At 30.6% G+C, this 16,355-nt stretch overlaps 4 protein-coding genes across 5 annotated transcripts; 2 read left to right on the top strand and 2 right to left on the bottom strand.

Annotated features, from left to right (window-relative positions):
• Positions 1-97: 97 nt before the first annotated feature.
• Positions 98-2,808, bottom strand: LOC126677430 (uncharacterized). Its single transcript, XM_050372039.2, has 6 exons — positions 2,489-2,808; positions 2,255-2,390; positions 2,084-2,168; positions 1,666-1,713; positions 556-656; positions 98-467 (listed from the first exon to the last, which is right to left on the bottom strand). The coding sequence occupies exons 1-6, from the start codon at positions 2,649-2,651 to the stop codon at positions 338-340; spliced, it is 663 nt and encodes a 220-aa protein (XP_050227996.1). The 5' UTR covers positions 2,652-2,808; the 3' UTR covers positions 98-337.
• A 5,827-nt stretch (positions 2,809-8,635) lies between these two features.
• Positions 8,636-9,742, top strand: LOC126677925 (protein ALUMINUM SENSITIVE 3). The gene is made up of 3 exons (XM_050372739.2): positions 8,636-8,935; positions 9,006-9,251; positions 9,329-9,742. The coding sequence occupies exons 1-3, from the start codon at positions 8,702-8,704 to the stop codon at positions 9,638-9,640; spliced, it is 792 nt and encodes a 263-aa protein (XP_050228696.1). The 5' UTR covers positions 8,636-8,701; the 3' UTR covers positions 9,641-9,742.
• An 849-nt stretch (positions 9,743-10,591) lies between these two features.
• On the bottom strand, positions 10,592-11,669 carry LOC126676752 (pathogenesis-related protein PR-1). The gene has a single exon (XM_050371028.2). It carries the CDS (start codon positions 11,557-11,559, stop codon positions 10,777-10,779), a length of 783 nt encoding a protein of 260 aa, XP_050226985.1. The 5' UTR covers positions 11,560-11,669; the 3' UTR covers positions 10,592-10,776.
• Positions 11,670-14,073: 2,404 nt separating this feature from the next.
• LOC126676547 (uncharacterized) lies at positions 14,074-16,114 on the top strand. 2 transcript variants are annotated; one of them, XM_050370767.2, is made up of 4 exons: positions 14,074-14,369; positions 14,441-14,625; positions 14,721-14,916; positions 15,810-16,114. In XM_050370767.2, exons 1-4 carry the CDS (start codon positions 14,327-14,329, stop codon positions 16,031-16,033), a joined length of 648 nt encoding a protein of 215 aa, XP_050226724.1. In that variant the 5' UTR covers positions 14,074-14,326; the 3' UTR covers positions 16,034-16,114. The 2 variants fall into 2 exon arrangements, with proteins under 2 accessions (XP_050226724.1, XP_050226725.1); XM_050370768.2 differs by having other exon boundaries at positions 14,075-14,369; positions 14,444-14,625.
• The last annotated feature ends 241 nt before the right edge of the window (positions 16,115-16,355 follow it).

The raw sequence follows: 16,355 nt of genomic DNA, 5'->3' as shown, positions 1-16,355 counted from the left end.
TTTGAAGGAAGCAACAAACTCCTTCGGTTAATTTCATGGCCATCCCCATCTAAGATATCAGTTTTTTATTTGCTTAGAAATTCAACTCTTGCGTGTGTATCTTGTGGCAATGCTAAAATTTGCATGTAATTGTCAAAACATCAACAAAGTTTCTACTCTAATGAAAACATGAAGCTTTAACATGTTCTCAACAAAGCAAAGTACTTCATATTTTTTTACTATACCAAGGCAAATACTAATATAGTCCAACCCTTGCATAAAATTCCTAATGGGAGCATGGTTTTGAAGCAAGACAGTCCCAAACACTGTATTATAGCCAGTAGGACCGAAAGAAGCTTCATTGGAGAACTTGCACTGAAATTTGATTATTTAAACAGAAGCCTCGGTTCTTTGTGATTAATGCATTCATTGCCTCACCCCTCGAAAGAAAACGTACCGATGCCAGTTTAGTAAATCCTAGTCCTGGCCTGCAATACAAATTCAAGTAAAAACCCTAGTCATCAACAAACAACTGCATAGCAGCTTAAAAGTAAGTGTAACCTGCATGGCACCAACCTCATAAGCATCCGAATAGAAGAAGAATCGAATTCACAGCCAGACAGGAAGCGCTCAACATCTTCTGGGAATGCATTAATAGGGATTCCATGAAGTACAGCCTGACAAACGTATTCGAGTACCATAATCTATTAGTTTAGAATGATACAGCAAAGTGCATTTGATAAGTAAGTTTGGGTGCACGCGCTCAGTCTTCAATTAACAAAACAGACACAGGGCCCAGACTAAGATTCTACTTATACTGGGCCGATGACATCAAAATATCACAAGCCACCTTCGAGAAAGACAAGGTTCTTAACGAGGATTTTAAACCAATAAAACAGAAACTACTCATTCACTGAGTATATAGAATATTAGAATCTACTAATTCTGATAGAGATAGAATAAGTCAAATAGAAGTCTTCAAAATCGCTCACAATAATGTATGCTAACAGTATCTCATATAATTTCTTTATTTTGATAGTTCTAAAATAGAATAGAAGCAAAACCATATCTCTACTTGTGCACCATGTAGACCTAACAGTATCAATCGACACACAACAAGTTGCAATTATATTTTGATTTTCACACCTGTATAAAGGACAACTGAACTAGATATACTCTATAATAAAATCCAAACCAAAAGGATTCATCCCAATTTGCCTATGAAGGGGCAAATAACAGCTAAATGGGACCACAAACATTATGCTCTACAGTTTACTAAAAGTAGTAAGAAAAGTTGTAAATCGCATCTGATTCCGTAACATCTCATTAGGAATAAATATTAGAAAAAGTAGGACTGTCACAAGATTTACTGGTAAGATAATCATAAAATATAGAAATGCATATTACAAATCAATGTGTGAATGTGAGTTCAGAATAACTTAAATAATGGTGTCATCATATATATATGCAAGTCGTCCTTCATATAAACAGAAGATGAAGATTTCAAATAGGCAGATAATGTTAAATGCAAAATAAGTAAAGTCTATTACAGTATTAACTGATTGCCTGAATGAAGCTTTAAGTTGGTTGAGTGATAACAAGGGAAATAGAAGCAAAAGATGTAAACAATAAAATGTGTGGATAAGATTGGCAGGTATGTAAATGTATGGAAGAAGTAAAACTCACAGTTTTTCCGTCATAAGGCATAATAGGATCCCACTGAGAACGATCAGACTGTAATATACATGCAAACAAGATAAAATTTAGTAAGAAATAAAAAGAAAAAAAATAAGGGATTTTTGCATATTAAATCTCCATGTTTCACTTTTGTAGCGATTTAATCTCCATCTTCAAAATTTACATTGCACACTCCAACCTTTCAATTTTTAGCATTGTGTAGCATATTTCCATTTTTTGACGTTGTTTGTACACATTTTGTACCTTTATATTTGGTGAAAAACGCCTATAGGCTTCACGATGCAATTTTTTTTGAAAGGTTGGGTTTAAAGAATGGGATTCAATCGCTACAAAAGTGAAATTGGGATTTAATATGCAAATAACCCAAAAATAATTAGATGAAGAGTTAACGGGGTAAAGCATAAACCTTCTCGAGTCTGTAAAGACGACCCTTCCTCCCAATAACCTTAATTGCATTTTCAAACGACTGAGCGGAAGAGAATTGTATCGTCCTGCCCAGAAAACACACTAATTAAACTAAACCAAAAACATTAGTACTAAACTGAAGAATCATGAGGAAGAGGAGAGTGAGACATACATAGCAAGAGGATTATAATTGTTGTTGTAGCTGATTTTAATGTCATCAGTGTGTAAATTACAGCCTTCAAGCAAATTAACAATGTCCGTCTTCAATGTGTGTTTGTTGATGCCAAATAACTTCCCATACGCCACACCTGCAACACCAATCCCACTATCAATTACAAACGAAAATCATAAAATCCTAATTAAACCCTAAACTCAGTAAGTTGATTAACAAAGAAAATAAATGTACCTTCGCCGGTAGTTCGGAGAAAAGGATCGATTGTTGACGAAGGGAGAGGTTGGTCGGGTTGGACCGAGAAATATTTGACCGACGGTGACTGAGATCGGAGACATGAAAATGGGACACGTAAGGTAGTTGAGTTAGATCTTACTCTTTGAAGAAGAAAACTCATATTTGAATTAGATGTTCAACTAATTATTCTTTCTCCTGTTACTCTTCTTCTTCTTCTTTACAACACCTGAACTGCGCAACTCAACAAGCAGACTGTACTGTATCAACTCGACGGCGAGTGGTTCTAAACGACGTCGTTTCTTTTCGGGAAAATGGGTACTAAGTTCCAGATTCGTAAGGCCCAAAAAGACGGGCTTCGGATTCTTCTTGTGCTATATCTGTTTTCGGATATTAAACTCTGTAGGTCATCAAATTTTTCTCAAATTACAGAAAGGTTACTAAACAAATTTTTTTTATAAAATAGTCACTATAGCTTTTATTACAAAAGGGTATATCCATAAAAAAACAGACTGTTTTCACACAAAAGTACAATATTTTTACTTCTGTGGCAAGTTAAAATTACAAAAAGGTACATAGTTCAATGACCTTTTTGTAATAAAAAGTATAATCCAATGACCTTTTTATAATTCACAAAAAATTTAGTGATCTTTTTGTAGCTACAATTTTTTTTTTAATAAAAGGTATAGCGTAGTGACCGTAAGACAAATTTATTTAATGACCTTTTTATAATTTAAAAAGATTTAGTGATTTACGGAGTTTAATATCCATGTGTTTTCATTTTAATTTTTTTTAGTCCTTTGACTTTTATTTTTTTGCGCTCTGCTCATTTTTTACTTTTTTTTATAATCAAATAAACAAAGCACGTATTTTAAAATTACATTTAGTCTTTCTGTTATTTAAAATTTTATTAAAATGAATAAAATGCACAACAAGTATTTTTATAGTTTAATTTAAAATTATACATGTTGATTATTTCAATACTTGTCATAATTCTTTTAAAAGACATCCTTGACTTTTTCCCATGTGATTGCACTTAAATAACAAAGTTTGAAGCATATTTGTGATGATGTTATGAGCATTATTGATGCTCTTGATTTTAATTAATTAATTCATTGTATATTTGAATTGTAAATTACATTGTTTTTAATAATTATTTTTACTACCAATGATTATCTAACTTTTAACTTCTTCCTTTACTAGGCCATTAACTTCATATCTTGTTAATGATTTGTTGGCTGTCAATTAAAAAAAGTTAAGCAGTTTATAATTAGAGATTGATGAGTTAATTAAGTTAAGTAATTTATAAGTAATCGATTATAAAATTAATTAATTTTGTCAAAATTAATTTCTATTATTTTCTTGTTGCTGGCTTTATCAATTTGTCTATGAAATTTATATATGATTTACGGATCAAATGGCCTAACAGTTTGATATTTGACTTAATGATAAAAAAAACCAATCATTATGACTTATTATAATTTAAATTAAATTTTTTAATTTTTATAATAATAGTTAAATTATACTTTTTTGTTGCAATAATAGCCAAAATTGTATTATTATTTTTTTACAAGTTTGGCCACCAAGTTCTGCCTTGCAACAAAAAAAATATAATTTGGCTATCATTATAAAAATTAAAAATTTAATTTAAATTATAACAAGTTGTAAAAATTTAAATTTTTTTCATTATTAGATCTTGATTTTTACTCATATGTAAAACTAGACTTGTTAATAATTTTATATATACAAAGAGATAGACCAGAGAAGAGAATATTATGGATGAAAAGGTCCTCTAAGAAAAAAGTTCTACTCGAAGAATTTTTTTATAAAAATAAATAAATTTCATATGAAATACTAAAAGGAAAGATTAATAATATATAATATCATCTTCAAACTAACTTTAAAATACAATGTGGCTTTATTGTATAAAATAAATCAACTTCAATCCAATTCTATAATTTATTCTATTTTAAAAAAAAAATTATATAGCGAATTTCATCGTTTACGTTTTTATAAAGACTGATTTGTATTTTTTTAAGTTTGTAAATTATGTATTTAGTCCATTAATATTAATTTATACAGTTACATTCTATAATTAAATAATATATTCAAATTTTTATAGTTATATAGTAAAGTATATGTGTTTTTCTTTTTATTATTTTATTATAAAGCTAGAAAAAGAGTTTGTAGTTGAATAAAAATTTACTCTGTTTTTCATGTATGGTTATTTTAAAATACTAGTTTCGCATTACGTGCTATGCACGTGGCTCGTAATGTGACTCTTCAATAATATTAATTAAATCTATTTTAATTATACTATTAATTTGTTCTATTTCTAATTAATACTAAATTAATTAAAACTTTTATTAAAATACATATAGCATTCGATTTGTAAATTTTTAAAGTTAATTGACGTATCCCTTTTACACATGGATTAAGAAGTCAATAGTTACTATTGGTTTTTTTTACTTTACTCTTATTTATTATAGTCTTTTAGTTTGTTTGTAGAGTAATAGACATTAATTATACAAAGAGAAAAGGAGGTATAAGAGATAATTTTTTATAAAATGGCACAAACAATATGATTTGGCCTTCTTATATGGAACATAAAAATTGAGATTTGTTTATAATTATAATTTATAGTTTATTATATGTAGTTTATCTTAGTATGTATTATTGATTGATTGCCTAATCATTATCTAAATTAGTAAAATAACTAAATTTTATTTATATTTAATCTATATTATAGTAATAGTAGTTTAGTAGCAATAGTTTAATATTTAATAACTAAAAAAAATATTAATATCATTTTACGTGCTTCACACGTGATTCGTAATATGACTGGTCAATTTAACTTGTCTTCTTCAATTAAAATAAATTCAATTTTGAAAAATATAATACAAATTGTAGAGCTATCCTTATATAAAATTTTAATATAGCTAACAATTACTAATATTTTAATATATGAATATTAATTATAATTAATTTGATAATAGTGAATTTGTAAAATTAAATCTAATGTGTTAAGGGGTGAATGTTACAAATTCTTCTATAAATTAGTAAAAATAATACTTATCCACACGAATTAGTACTTGTGTACTATACATGTTTGAGTTTGAACCACCTCCATCAACATTCTACTTTTACATTTGTTATTCCATATCAAAAATAAACTCTTATTAATTAAACTCTTGTTTGATAATCGGATTTTGTGTTATGAAAAGTAAACTTTTGTTACTTATTTTACTCAATTTAAACTTCTCGTTAAAATCAAAGTCATAATTCCGTTTCCTAATTACAGTCTACTTGTATCATTTAAATTTATATTTTAACTTTATAATATAACTAATTAAGTAATTACTATAAAACCACTACTTGATTAATGAATTAGGAAGGGTTATTAGGTCAAAGTGCTTGTCCCCCCCATCCGTGCTTTTATATATAATAATACTAGGTTTTCGCCACGTGCTACGCACGTGAGCGGTATTAATATGACCCGTTATTAAAAATGATAATTGTATTTTTAGATTTTTTGATATTAGTAATATATTATTATTTTTAATTTTTCAAAGTACATTTTTTTAATTGATTTAGTTTAATTATTTTATTAATTTTTATGTTATTTTAATATGACCCGTTGTTTTAGTAATTTTTTATACAGAAGCAAGAAAATATGAGTTTAGACTTTTTCCACTTGTAAAAGTTAAGTTTGTATTTTCGAATGTGAGTTTAAACTAAACTACAATTGTCCCTATAGAGTCTATCCACTTAGAAATTGAAGCTTAGCTCAAACTCTTCAAAGTTAAAATTATTATCTGGAATTATCTTTATTTTACCTTATTAAACTTTTATTCAGTGTCCATTTGAAACTCTAATTATAATACAATTAGATAATACGTAGTCTAATTAAAATAATAAACAATTTGTTTTTCTTATTTTTAAAATTAGATTTGTATTTAATTTTATAATTTTTTAAATAATTGAAGACCGATATTTTAATTTTGCATATCCTCCTTCACACTTATAAAATTATTTAATATTTTATTTTATTTTTGATAAACTATTATGAAGTGTTTATTATTTAATTTAAAATTTTATACAGGATTATTTATATTAAGGTCAGTTTTCTTAATAGACTATATCAACTTGTTTATATAGGGTAAAAGCTTTTATAATCTTTTTTTCGTGTGCCCCGCACAGCCATAAATTGTTGTCATTATTTATCTGTTACCTCCATTTTTTTACTTCTTCATTCTGTAATCTTTTTTTTTGTTCTTTCATTTGACTACTTCTATTAAAGTTAAAATTCTATTTAAACTAAAATTTCTATCGAAACTAAATTTTTATGATTATTTTTAATTTAATTATATATTATCTAAAATTAAACTTCCTTCTATTAAAATTTAAATCATCATCTAATTATTTATAAATTCTTTTAGTAATACTTATGTTTAATAATAATTAAAGTATTGCATAGAATATTTTTTAGTTTTTAAATTCTGTAATTAATGTATAAATTTGGATTATACAAATTATCTTGCCATGTTCAATTTATATTGCTTCGAATGCATTATCTGACATGTTTTGTTCAACTACCAATTAATTAAATAATTGGTAGCTTTTTTAAAATTATATTTAAATTTATTTTTATTATAATAACATGATAAAATTAAAATATAACTATGATGAAATTTGAAAACTCCACCATTGTAGAAAGAAATTTAGTACAATTTTTTTTAACAAAAAAAAATAGAATGTTTCTTACTTATAACTAAATGCAGAGTAAACAATGGCCTAATTATAACTGGTGAAGTTAGTAAAAAAATATAACAAAGATACACGATATAATAATTTTAGGATATAATTACCAATTATCAAACACAAGGTAGCGTACCCTTGGAAACTTCATGTTATTGCTACCAATCTTTATAATAAGATCAAGAATTTTGGCAGATGGACAATTAGCAATTGCATGGTCTTCAATTTGCTCACTCTCCTCATCTTAAAGTAAATCATAGTCAGTGCTCTTATAGCATAATAGTAATAGCCACAAGTATTTTGGTAAGAGATTTTATGTTTGAGTCTCACTCCCCCCTCCTAATTATTTAGCAAGAAAAATTTAAATAAGATTACAAAAATTGTAAAGTGATTAGAAACATGAAGAAATAAAATTAAAATCTCTAAAATTAGGTATATCGATGAAGAAATTAATCTATAACTATATGAGCATGTAAACTTCATATGCAAACTAATGTGCTTCTACATAGACAAAATATAAAGCAATAAACCTCCTTTATAACGGTAATACGATCAATGCATTTAACGAAAATTAAAATCTCTTTGTTAGAGTCCTACTCAATATCTATATTTGAAAGTTATTGTTTGAGTCCTTTAACATCTAAATTTCTTATCTAGATTTCGTCCAATTGTCATTTGATATCCGTGTTATTCTTTTATTCTAAACTAAACTCTAGTGTTTTATATGTTGTTATTCTCCTATTCAAAAATTAAATAATGCTTATTTTAAATACTTCGTAAATTTTTTAATTATTGAAGGTTAATACTGTAAATTTGCCTGTCCCCCCCTTCACACTTATAGAATAGTTATAGATTATAGATTTTTTTTTTTTTTTTTTTTTTTTTTATCAAAGGTGGGAATCGACTCTTTCGAGTCTCATTTGTTAGTTGTTAGTTACCGAGGCGTGGTTCGAACCCACAACCTCTTGATGCACTTAGAGGTGCCTTAGCCATTCAAGCTAGGCCCACGTTGGCATAGATTATAGATAGATAGATAGAAAGTCGGAGATGATGCAAATAAGACATAGTTTCGTGTAAGATAAATTTAAATATTATTTTTGTAGCTAGTGGGCAATAACGTGTCCACTGTGTAAATACCATTATCAGCACACATACTTTATTATTATATGATATTATAATATGTTCATGCTTTACTTTCTGAGAAATTCTGAAATTTACACCGTATAGGATTTGTCCATTTAAAGTACAATACGAAGTACTTTATAATTATTTATTTTTAGAATTTTAAGATTTGGTTCACTTTAGAATTTATTTCTTTTCATTCTTTAGGTATTAAACCGGTTATGGAAAATAAAAAGAGAGAGGTCCTATTAGGGGAAGGTCTTATTCATTTCATCAACTACTTCTCTTCTATATTTATTGCTTTGGTGCAGTGACTAAAATTTGCAGACAACAATGGATTCAGAGTGGTTTTTTGAGTTTCTGAGAGGGATGATTAAGCCTGTAGCTGCCCTAACAGTTGTTCTCATGGCTGTTCTTCTTTGCTTCATGCAGAAGTTAGGTCTCGAGGCTGAGATTCTTTACTCCATTTTCAGAGCTTTTCTTCAGCTTTCTGTAATTGGATTTGTTCTGCAATTCATTTTCAGTCAAGACCGTGTAATTTGGATCCTTCTGGCTTACCTTTTCATGGTTCGTGTCTTGTTTTTTTTCCCATTAGTGTCGGAATAGAAGCTCGTGAACTGAATTGAATTGTTTACAGGTGTCTGTTGCGGGTTATACAGCCGGTGAAAGAGCAAAGCATGTTCCTCGAGGAAAGTACGTGGCCGGCGCTTCCATTCTCGCCGGAACATCAGTGACCATGTTCCTGCTCGTCTTGCTGAATGTTTTTCCTTTCACCCCACGGTACATTATCCCCGTTGCAGGAATGATGGTCGGCAATGCGATGACTGTCACCGGAGTCACCATGAAACGCCTCCGTGACGATATCAAACTCCAGACTAGCCTGGTATGAAAAGTTTAGAATTTTAGATTCGATTCATTGATATTGATTATTTTGTGGTTTTAACTTTTAGTTTTGTGCAGGTGGAGACAGCATTGGCTCTCGGGGCGAGTCCAAGGCAAGCGACGGCGGAGCAAGTGAAGAGAGCTCTGGTAATAGCTCTATCCCCTGTTCTTGACAATGCGAAAACAGTAGGTCTGATATCGCTCCCCGGAGCAATGACCGGACTTATAATGGGAGGAGCGTCGCCATTGGAGGCGGTTCAGCTGCAAATAGTGGTGATGAACATGCTTATTGGTGCATCCACCGTTAGCAGCATTATGTCCACTTACCTTTCTTGGCCTTCATTCTTCACCCCTGCTTTTCAGTTACAAACTAACGTCTTCGCTCACTGAAATTAAATATATAGTTTCTGTGATTTTGTAATTGTATAGATATATATGTATACTAATTCACCAACTATGTTTTTGCACAATGAATGAGTCATTTTGGCACTATGATCCTTCTTGAGTAGCCCTAATGTAAGAAGAAATAGTGGCAGACACGATATATTGACCGGGAACTTCAAAAGGAACCAAACTGGTGTTGTCTGAAAACCAACCCATAATAAAATGAAATTTTGTTTTTGATTAGGGAAAGATAGAGCGCTTGTAGGAGAAATAGATCCTACGATCTAGCAGATTTCTGCCCAGTAATTATTTACTAGATATAAGTAAATTCGATTAAAAGCTACAAAGTATTTAGTATTTAAAAAATAATTGACCTTTCACCGTTGAAGTTATTTGATATTTATAGCATTCAGGTGAGGTAAAAGGTCTAATCGTAGGTTATATATATTCAAGGTGTTTCTCGGAGCGAGTGACCCATGATCGATCCTACGTCTTGGGGTTAACTCGATGGATATTATGGTCTCCGTAGGCGATCATTTACTTTGGGTGAATGACGAGCTAGGGATTCGGTCGTCTAGCTCGCTTGGAAGATCCGGAATTGAGAGGTTGGTATCAAAACTTTAGAACTTTATATGTTTAGTTCAATTTCATGTTTAGTTCAATTTCAAACATTCACATTGGTTTCGCCAATTCATTCTAATTGAAAGAAAATTATTAGTAATAATTAGAATTCCAAAAGGTCAAACTAATGAATTCCAGATTGTTATATGATTTTTAGGCGATATGGAGACTATATGAGATTTGACACAAATTATTAAATTGATCTCACAAATTGACTAAAAGCGTCATGAACGTTTGAAATTAAGCTAAAATTACAAAGTTTTAATAGAATTGCAAACGATCCAAAATGTTTGCATTTTCTATTGTCTTATAATGAAAGCATTGCAAATGTAAATATAAATGAAAAGTGAATTTATATATATCACATGCTGCAATAGATCATATAGTGTATGTATATATATGTATTTGGAACTCTGCGTAATTATTTACTCAAGACTCAGAATTATATAAGTTGCCTAGCCAAGCCAATAATTGATGATTACATACATATATCAGAATCTAAGAATTAGAGTTGAGAAAAGCTATGGCCCAGAAGGAGGATTGACTATACATTTGCTAAAACGACCCCCGAAAGGACCCTGAAAGTAAATATTACCAGGAGGATCATACGAGCAAACATACAGGAACCCTTTGTTGTTCCGACATTTAACTCTTCCGCACCCGACCTCTGTTGTCTGCTTCCACACCACCTGGGTGTAATGTCCGCACATTTCCCCGTTGATGCATACATTTTGTTTCGGGTCATAAAATATGTATTCATCTGCCCAAATCTTCACTACTGCCTTAGGTCCCCAGTTCCCTTTCAAACTCCAGAACAAATTCTCCCCGTACGGGCTGTCGGGAGAATGCTGCAATGCGCAGTCGTTTGCCCGCTGATTCGCCCACCTCCGCGCATATCTAGCCAGCTTTTTATTCCATTTCAGGGGCTGCACTCCGAAGACTGACCTGACAGCGTTGTGGCCCGTCACGAATTGACGCGCCATTTTCGCTCTAGAAAACTTCTTCGCGCGATGATGATGATACTGCCTGTGTCCGTAAGCCGAAGAAACTCTTGGGCGAATTCTGTCGAGCGTAGCCGTGAGCTCCGCCAACGAGGTGGCGGAGGCCGAGAGCACGAGAACCGAGGAGACAATGATGGTTGCGATTAGGATTCGACATTGCGATGTAGCGGTCGGCATTGCTGGTGAATTTGGAATGATTGAATGAATGGTTAGAGGGTAGGGTGTAGCTCCCGGAAAGGGAGAGCTATGAATGGAGAGTGGGGAATGGAATGCAATTTGTATATGATGCGAGTTTTCTACCATGCATCAAAGGAAGCTATTATTAGATGTAATATAGTTTTCTTCTGTTATAGTTCTATAATTGGACTCATACATTAATTAGATTCATAATCATGTTCGGTGCATTAATCCCTGTCAATTTTCAACTGAATGCTTACTAGTATATGAATTTTGTGCATATAAATTGCTTTAGTGTAATGGTTTGTTTTCTCAAATGTTTGTTCATTTTGGATGGATCACAATTAAAATTAGCTTCACAATTCATCTTTTAATTAACTTCCATTAATTAGTGTCCCTCATTATGTCAGCCATTCATGAATTTATGGTTGTTAATTTTACCAATACTAAAATAAACAACCATCATTCCATATTTAACTTGCAAAAGTAATAATAAATGTACTTTTTCTATTCGATTCTATATATAAATCATTTTGTAATGCTATACTTTATTTATTCGTTGTCCATTATCGTATTATTTAATTTTCATTATTAAATATTTAATAGTTTTGATTCTTAAATAAGTCATTTAATGTTGATTAGAGCTATCGGGAAAAAGCATCATTTTAAATGTAAAATTAGTAATTTTTTTCAATTTGTCAGAAATTAACTATATTTCTATTGTTTCATCGGAGAAAAACACTATATTCTATTGTCTTCTATTCTAAAATGAAGGAAGTAATTATAAAAGAACTAAAGGGAACTACTTTACTTGAAAAAACAAACATAAACAATAGTCACTCCATTTAATCTTAGCTTTTGTTATACTTTTGATATTCCAAAAATAAATATCATTTTTATATTATTAACACATGTTTACTTTTATCCTCAATATTAATGAGTGTGATATATGAATTAACAGAGTAAAATTAATTACATATTTGTCTATAGCTATTTTCAAAAATAAAAATAAAAAATATAAGAAAATAAGATTAATGTTACTATATAATACAACGTTTCATATTTTTTTTTATTTTAAGAACAAACTACAATATGTTACATCATTCAATATAACTTTTTCAAACTTTTCATTATATTACACAATATGTATTTTATATTTTATTATTTTGTAAAAACGACTTTGTTTTTTACAGTGTAGATCAGTGGCGGAGCCACATAGAGAGTAAGAGGGGCATTTGCCCCTCTAATTTTTCCAAAAAGACAGATTTTCTAAGTAATTTTTTAAAAATTATCATGTTATTCAGACAATTACTACATATTGGCCCCCTTAATTTTAATAAATTTTCAAATTTTGTAATTATATAGAAAAAAAATTCTATTTTGCCCCCTTTAATTTTGATTTATGGCTACATTACTAGTGTAGATGATCAAAACAACGTCATTTTAAACAGGTTATATATGTCATGTAAGAAAAGGTTGCGCTATTAGATGATACGTTTGTAGTATATGTTTAAATAAAAAAAATATGAATGGTTGTGCTATATGGTGACTTTAAATAATTTTATAAAAGTTTAAATACTATAATTTTTTATAAGTTTAAATGCATCAAAAATTTTCATCTTTCACATGTTTTGCGTATTTAACATAAATTTTTAATTTTGGCAAAAAAATACACAAATTTTCCAAATTTTGCAATTAAGACCATGGTTTATGTTTCCTTTGAAAGATGGTGTCATTTTATATCCAAAATGTGCCGGTGTCTTAATTGCAAAAATTGTAAAGTTCAAGTTCATGTGTTTTGTTTGTCAAAATTAAAAATTTATATTAAATATGCAAATATCTAAAAATCGGTGATTTTGGTACATTTAGACCTTTTCTATACATATAAATAAATTGAAATTATCTACATTTTATTTATTTTAAACAAAAAAATATGAATTAAATATGTAAGAGTTAAAATAAAAATGTATCAGATTAATATATAGATATATAAAAGAATTTACTCGCGGGCTTTTGATCGTTGAGTATCACTAAAATTAAAATTGACTTGTTTACTAAACGAGCCTTGAAAATTCGAGTTTCGAGCATTTCGCGAGCGAGATTGACTCGATTACATTCCGAGCTAAAACATAAAATAATACCAATACAAAAAATCAATATTCAAAAAATAAAATAAACATGTATAGCACTAGTAAATTTTTTCCTAATTAAACAAATTATTTAGCTTGTAAATGCAGCGTTGAAATATAGGCCAAATGTTATAAAAAGGCCAAACCTTTCACAAAAATTTCACAAAAGTCCTGACCTTTCAATTTTGTCGATTTTGGCCGAAAACTGATTATTTGGTTTCACAAAAGTCCGGACTTTTCAATTTTGTCAATTTTGGCCAAAAATGGATTATTTGGTTTCACAAAAGTCCTGACCTTTCAATATTTGGCATGCCACATAGGCGTCACATAGGCGTTATATAGGCAAATTGAAATCAAATTGAGAGTTGACCACAACTGAAACCAAATAATTTGTTTTTGGCCAAAATCGACAAAATTGAAAGGTTAGGACTTTTGTGAAATTTTTATGAAAAGTTTGGCCTTTTTACGACATTTGACCTTGAAATATATGTGTTGCAGGCTGGAGCATCAACCACCGCTTCAGACGTGGCACCCATTTGAGCCTTTGGGGGGGCAAGTGCGCAATTGTGCGCAGGATAGCGGACAAGACTTGTAGTGCAACTCCACAAGCACCTAGCAAGAACCGGTCAGCTACCTTCTTCACACGCAAATCGAAACCAAACCGAAACCGGAACCGAAACCGCCATTAGCCTAACCTCCTCGCCATACTTCTTCTTCTTCATTCTTCATATCAAATCCCTGCTGATCCAATCGAAAACCTGGAGATGTCGGTTTGGTTTCTGCTATTATTCACCAGCTGTTTTTCAGGTAATAAATTAATTTGTTCTCTTGTAGTTGATTAAGCCTTGATAATTTAATTTTAAAAGTCGGTTGTTTAGCAGGAATTGTGATCGGAGGCGGCGTAGTGACGCTTGAATCAATAAAAATATACGATTCGCATGAATGGATTAAGACCGTTAAGCCGATTGTTTATTTCTCGTGTAAAGGAGAGAAGAAGATTGAATTTCCTGATGTCAAGCTTCTAAATCTCTCCTATACTTTCAATGGTCTGGAATCTTGGCAGGTACTCTTAAATCCTCTAATTTTCCCCCTAATTTACTGTTTTATTATTAGTGTGGCGGCATTGTTTTTTTTAGCTTTGAAATTTCTTGAATTCAGCCGCTAACGGAGCTCACAACTGAGAAATGCAAGAGGTGTGGATTTTATGAGAAGGACGAATTCAAGTCGGATGATGTGTTTGAAGAATGGGAATTTTGTCCTTCTGATTTCGACACTGACGGTAGATACACCCGTTCCAAGCTTAATCAGTTTGATGCTACCTTCTTGTGTCCCCAGTGTGTATCTCTAGTTGCTGGTGAGTCTCTTATTCCTTTAAGTAGTTATTTATCGCTAAGGTTTAGGCAATTATAGCTTGGTTCAAGACCTACATTATTCGGATAATGGCATTCGAACATAACGTTCTGCTTGACCTTATAGACTTTAAGAGATTTTGTCCTTACTACTAGGATGTGATATTATCAGTAACAATAACCTTATGTTCTTAAAGAGGTTTTGTCCTTATTTCTAAGACATGTTATTGTCACTAATAATTTCCTTTTGTTTTTGCTCTTATTATCTCTTTGTTCAATAGGGCATAAAGTTAAGCTTCAAATTTTATCTTAGTGCCATGGTATTTCTGGCCTACTACACATCAAACTGTTATACATAGTGGCTGTTCTCTTCAAGTTTAATTATGATGCCTGCCATTTAAGAATCAATATTGAAATATTTCTACTGTTTTGACAGTATCTAAATCAAAGTGTGTAACTCTTAAGGACAATGATTAGGTATTCCAAGATAAATAGAAAATAAAAACTCACTCTGGTTCAGGAGAATCAGGACCAGGATTACTCTGGTTTAGAGCTAAGATGCCATGAGATTCAACTCACATGGTCTTGAAAATTTCACAGCTTTCCTTGATGCTGAAGCAAAAAATATTTCATTTCAAACTGTGTGCTAGATAGTTTTGCAGAATTCTTACTGTGAGCAGGCTGTTGTTTATGGTTTACAACTTATTGCATGCCCCTTGGACTTGGAACAGCACCTTGAAGTTCTTAGCACTCAGTATTTAGCATTACATATGCATGTCAATCATATAAGAGTTATTTGTATGAGGATTCTGTCTTCTTTTATTTAAACTTGTATATAGTATCCATTATTTCTCTTCAAAGGTGTGGAACAGTCATGATCAGTTTCATGTTTTTGTAGATTTCAACTCTTCCTCAGGCTCACATACCAAAGGGAAAGGAATGCATGTTGTTTTGGCAATATTGATTGGTGGTTTCGTGTCAATTGTAATCATATTCGGGCTACTAGCAGCCTTCAAGTACTGGCAAAAGAAGAAAAGAGAGCAAGATCAAGCTCGGTTTTTAAAGCTATTTGAAGATGGCGATGAAATGGAGGATGAACTAGGACTTGGCAATGTGTTATAATAACAAATGGTATTAAAATTGTCTGTACAGTATGCTAATTTTACATAAATTTTGCTTTTACAAAAAGAATTAAATATAAACGCGTATACTAGATGTCTTTCCATTAGAATGATGATTTTTTTTGTAAGAAACAGAGCACATATCTATGCAAAATGGGGGTTATAACAGAGAGTTTTGTTTAAGCTTTTTAAATAAATTGTCCTTTTGGTTTTTGCTTTTACTCGTGTTTTGGTCCTCTAATATCCACTGTTTGGCGAATTGACTAAAGTTTCATAATTCTACACAGGGCATTCAAATGTTCTAAGAATTTTTTTTGTGACAA

This window comes from Mercurialis annua, linkage group LG4 (assembly GCF_937616625.2).
Source record: "Mercurialis annua linkage group LG4, ddMerAnnu1.2, whole genome shotgun sequence".
Classification (NCBI taxonomy): domain Eukaryota; kingdom Viridiplantae; phylum Streptophyta; class Magnoliopsida; order Malpighiales; family Euphorbiaceae; genus Mercurialis; species Mercurialis annua.
The sequence above is the reverse complement of the archived record's forward strand: the minus strand, read 5'-3'. Positions and strand labels throughout refer to the sequence as shown.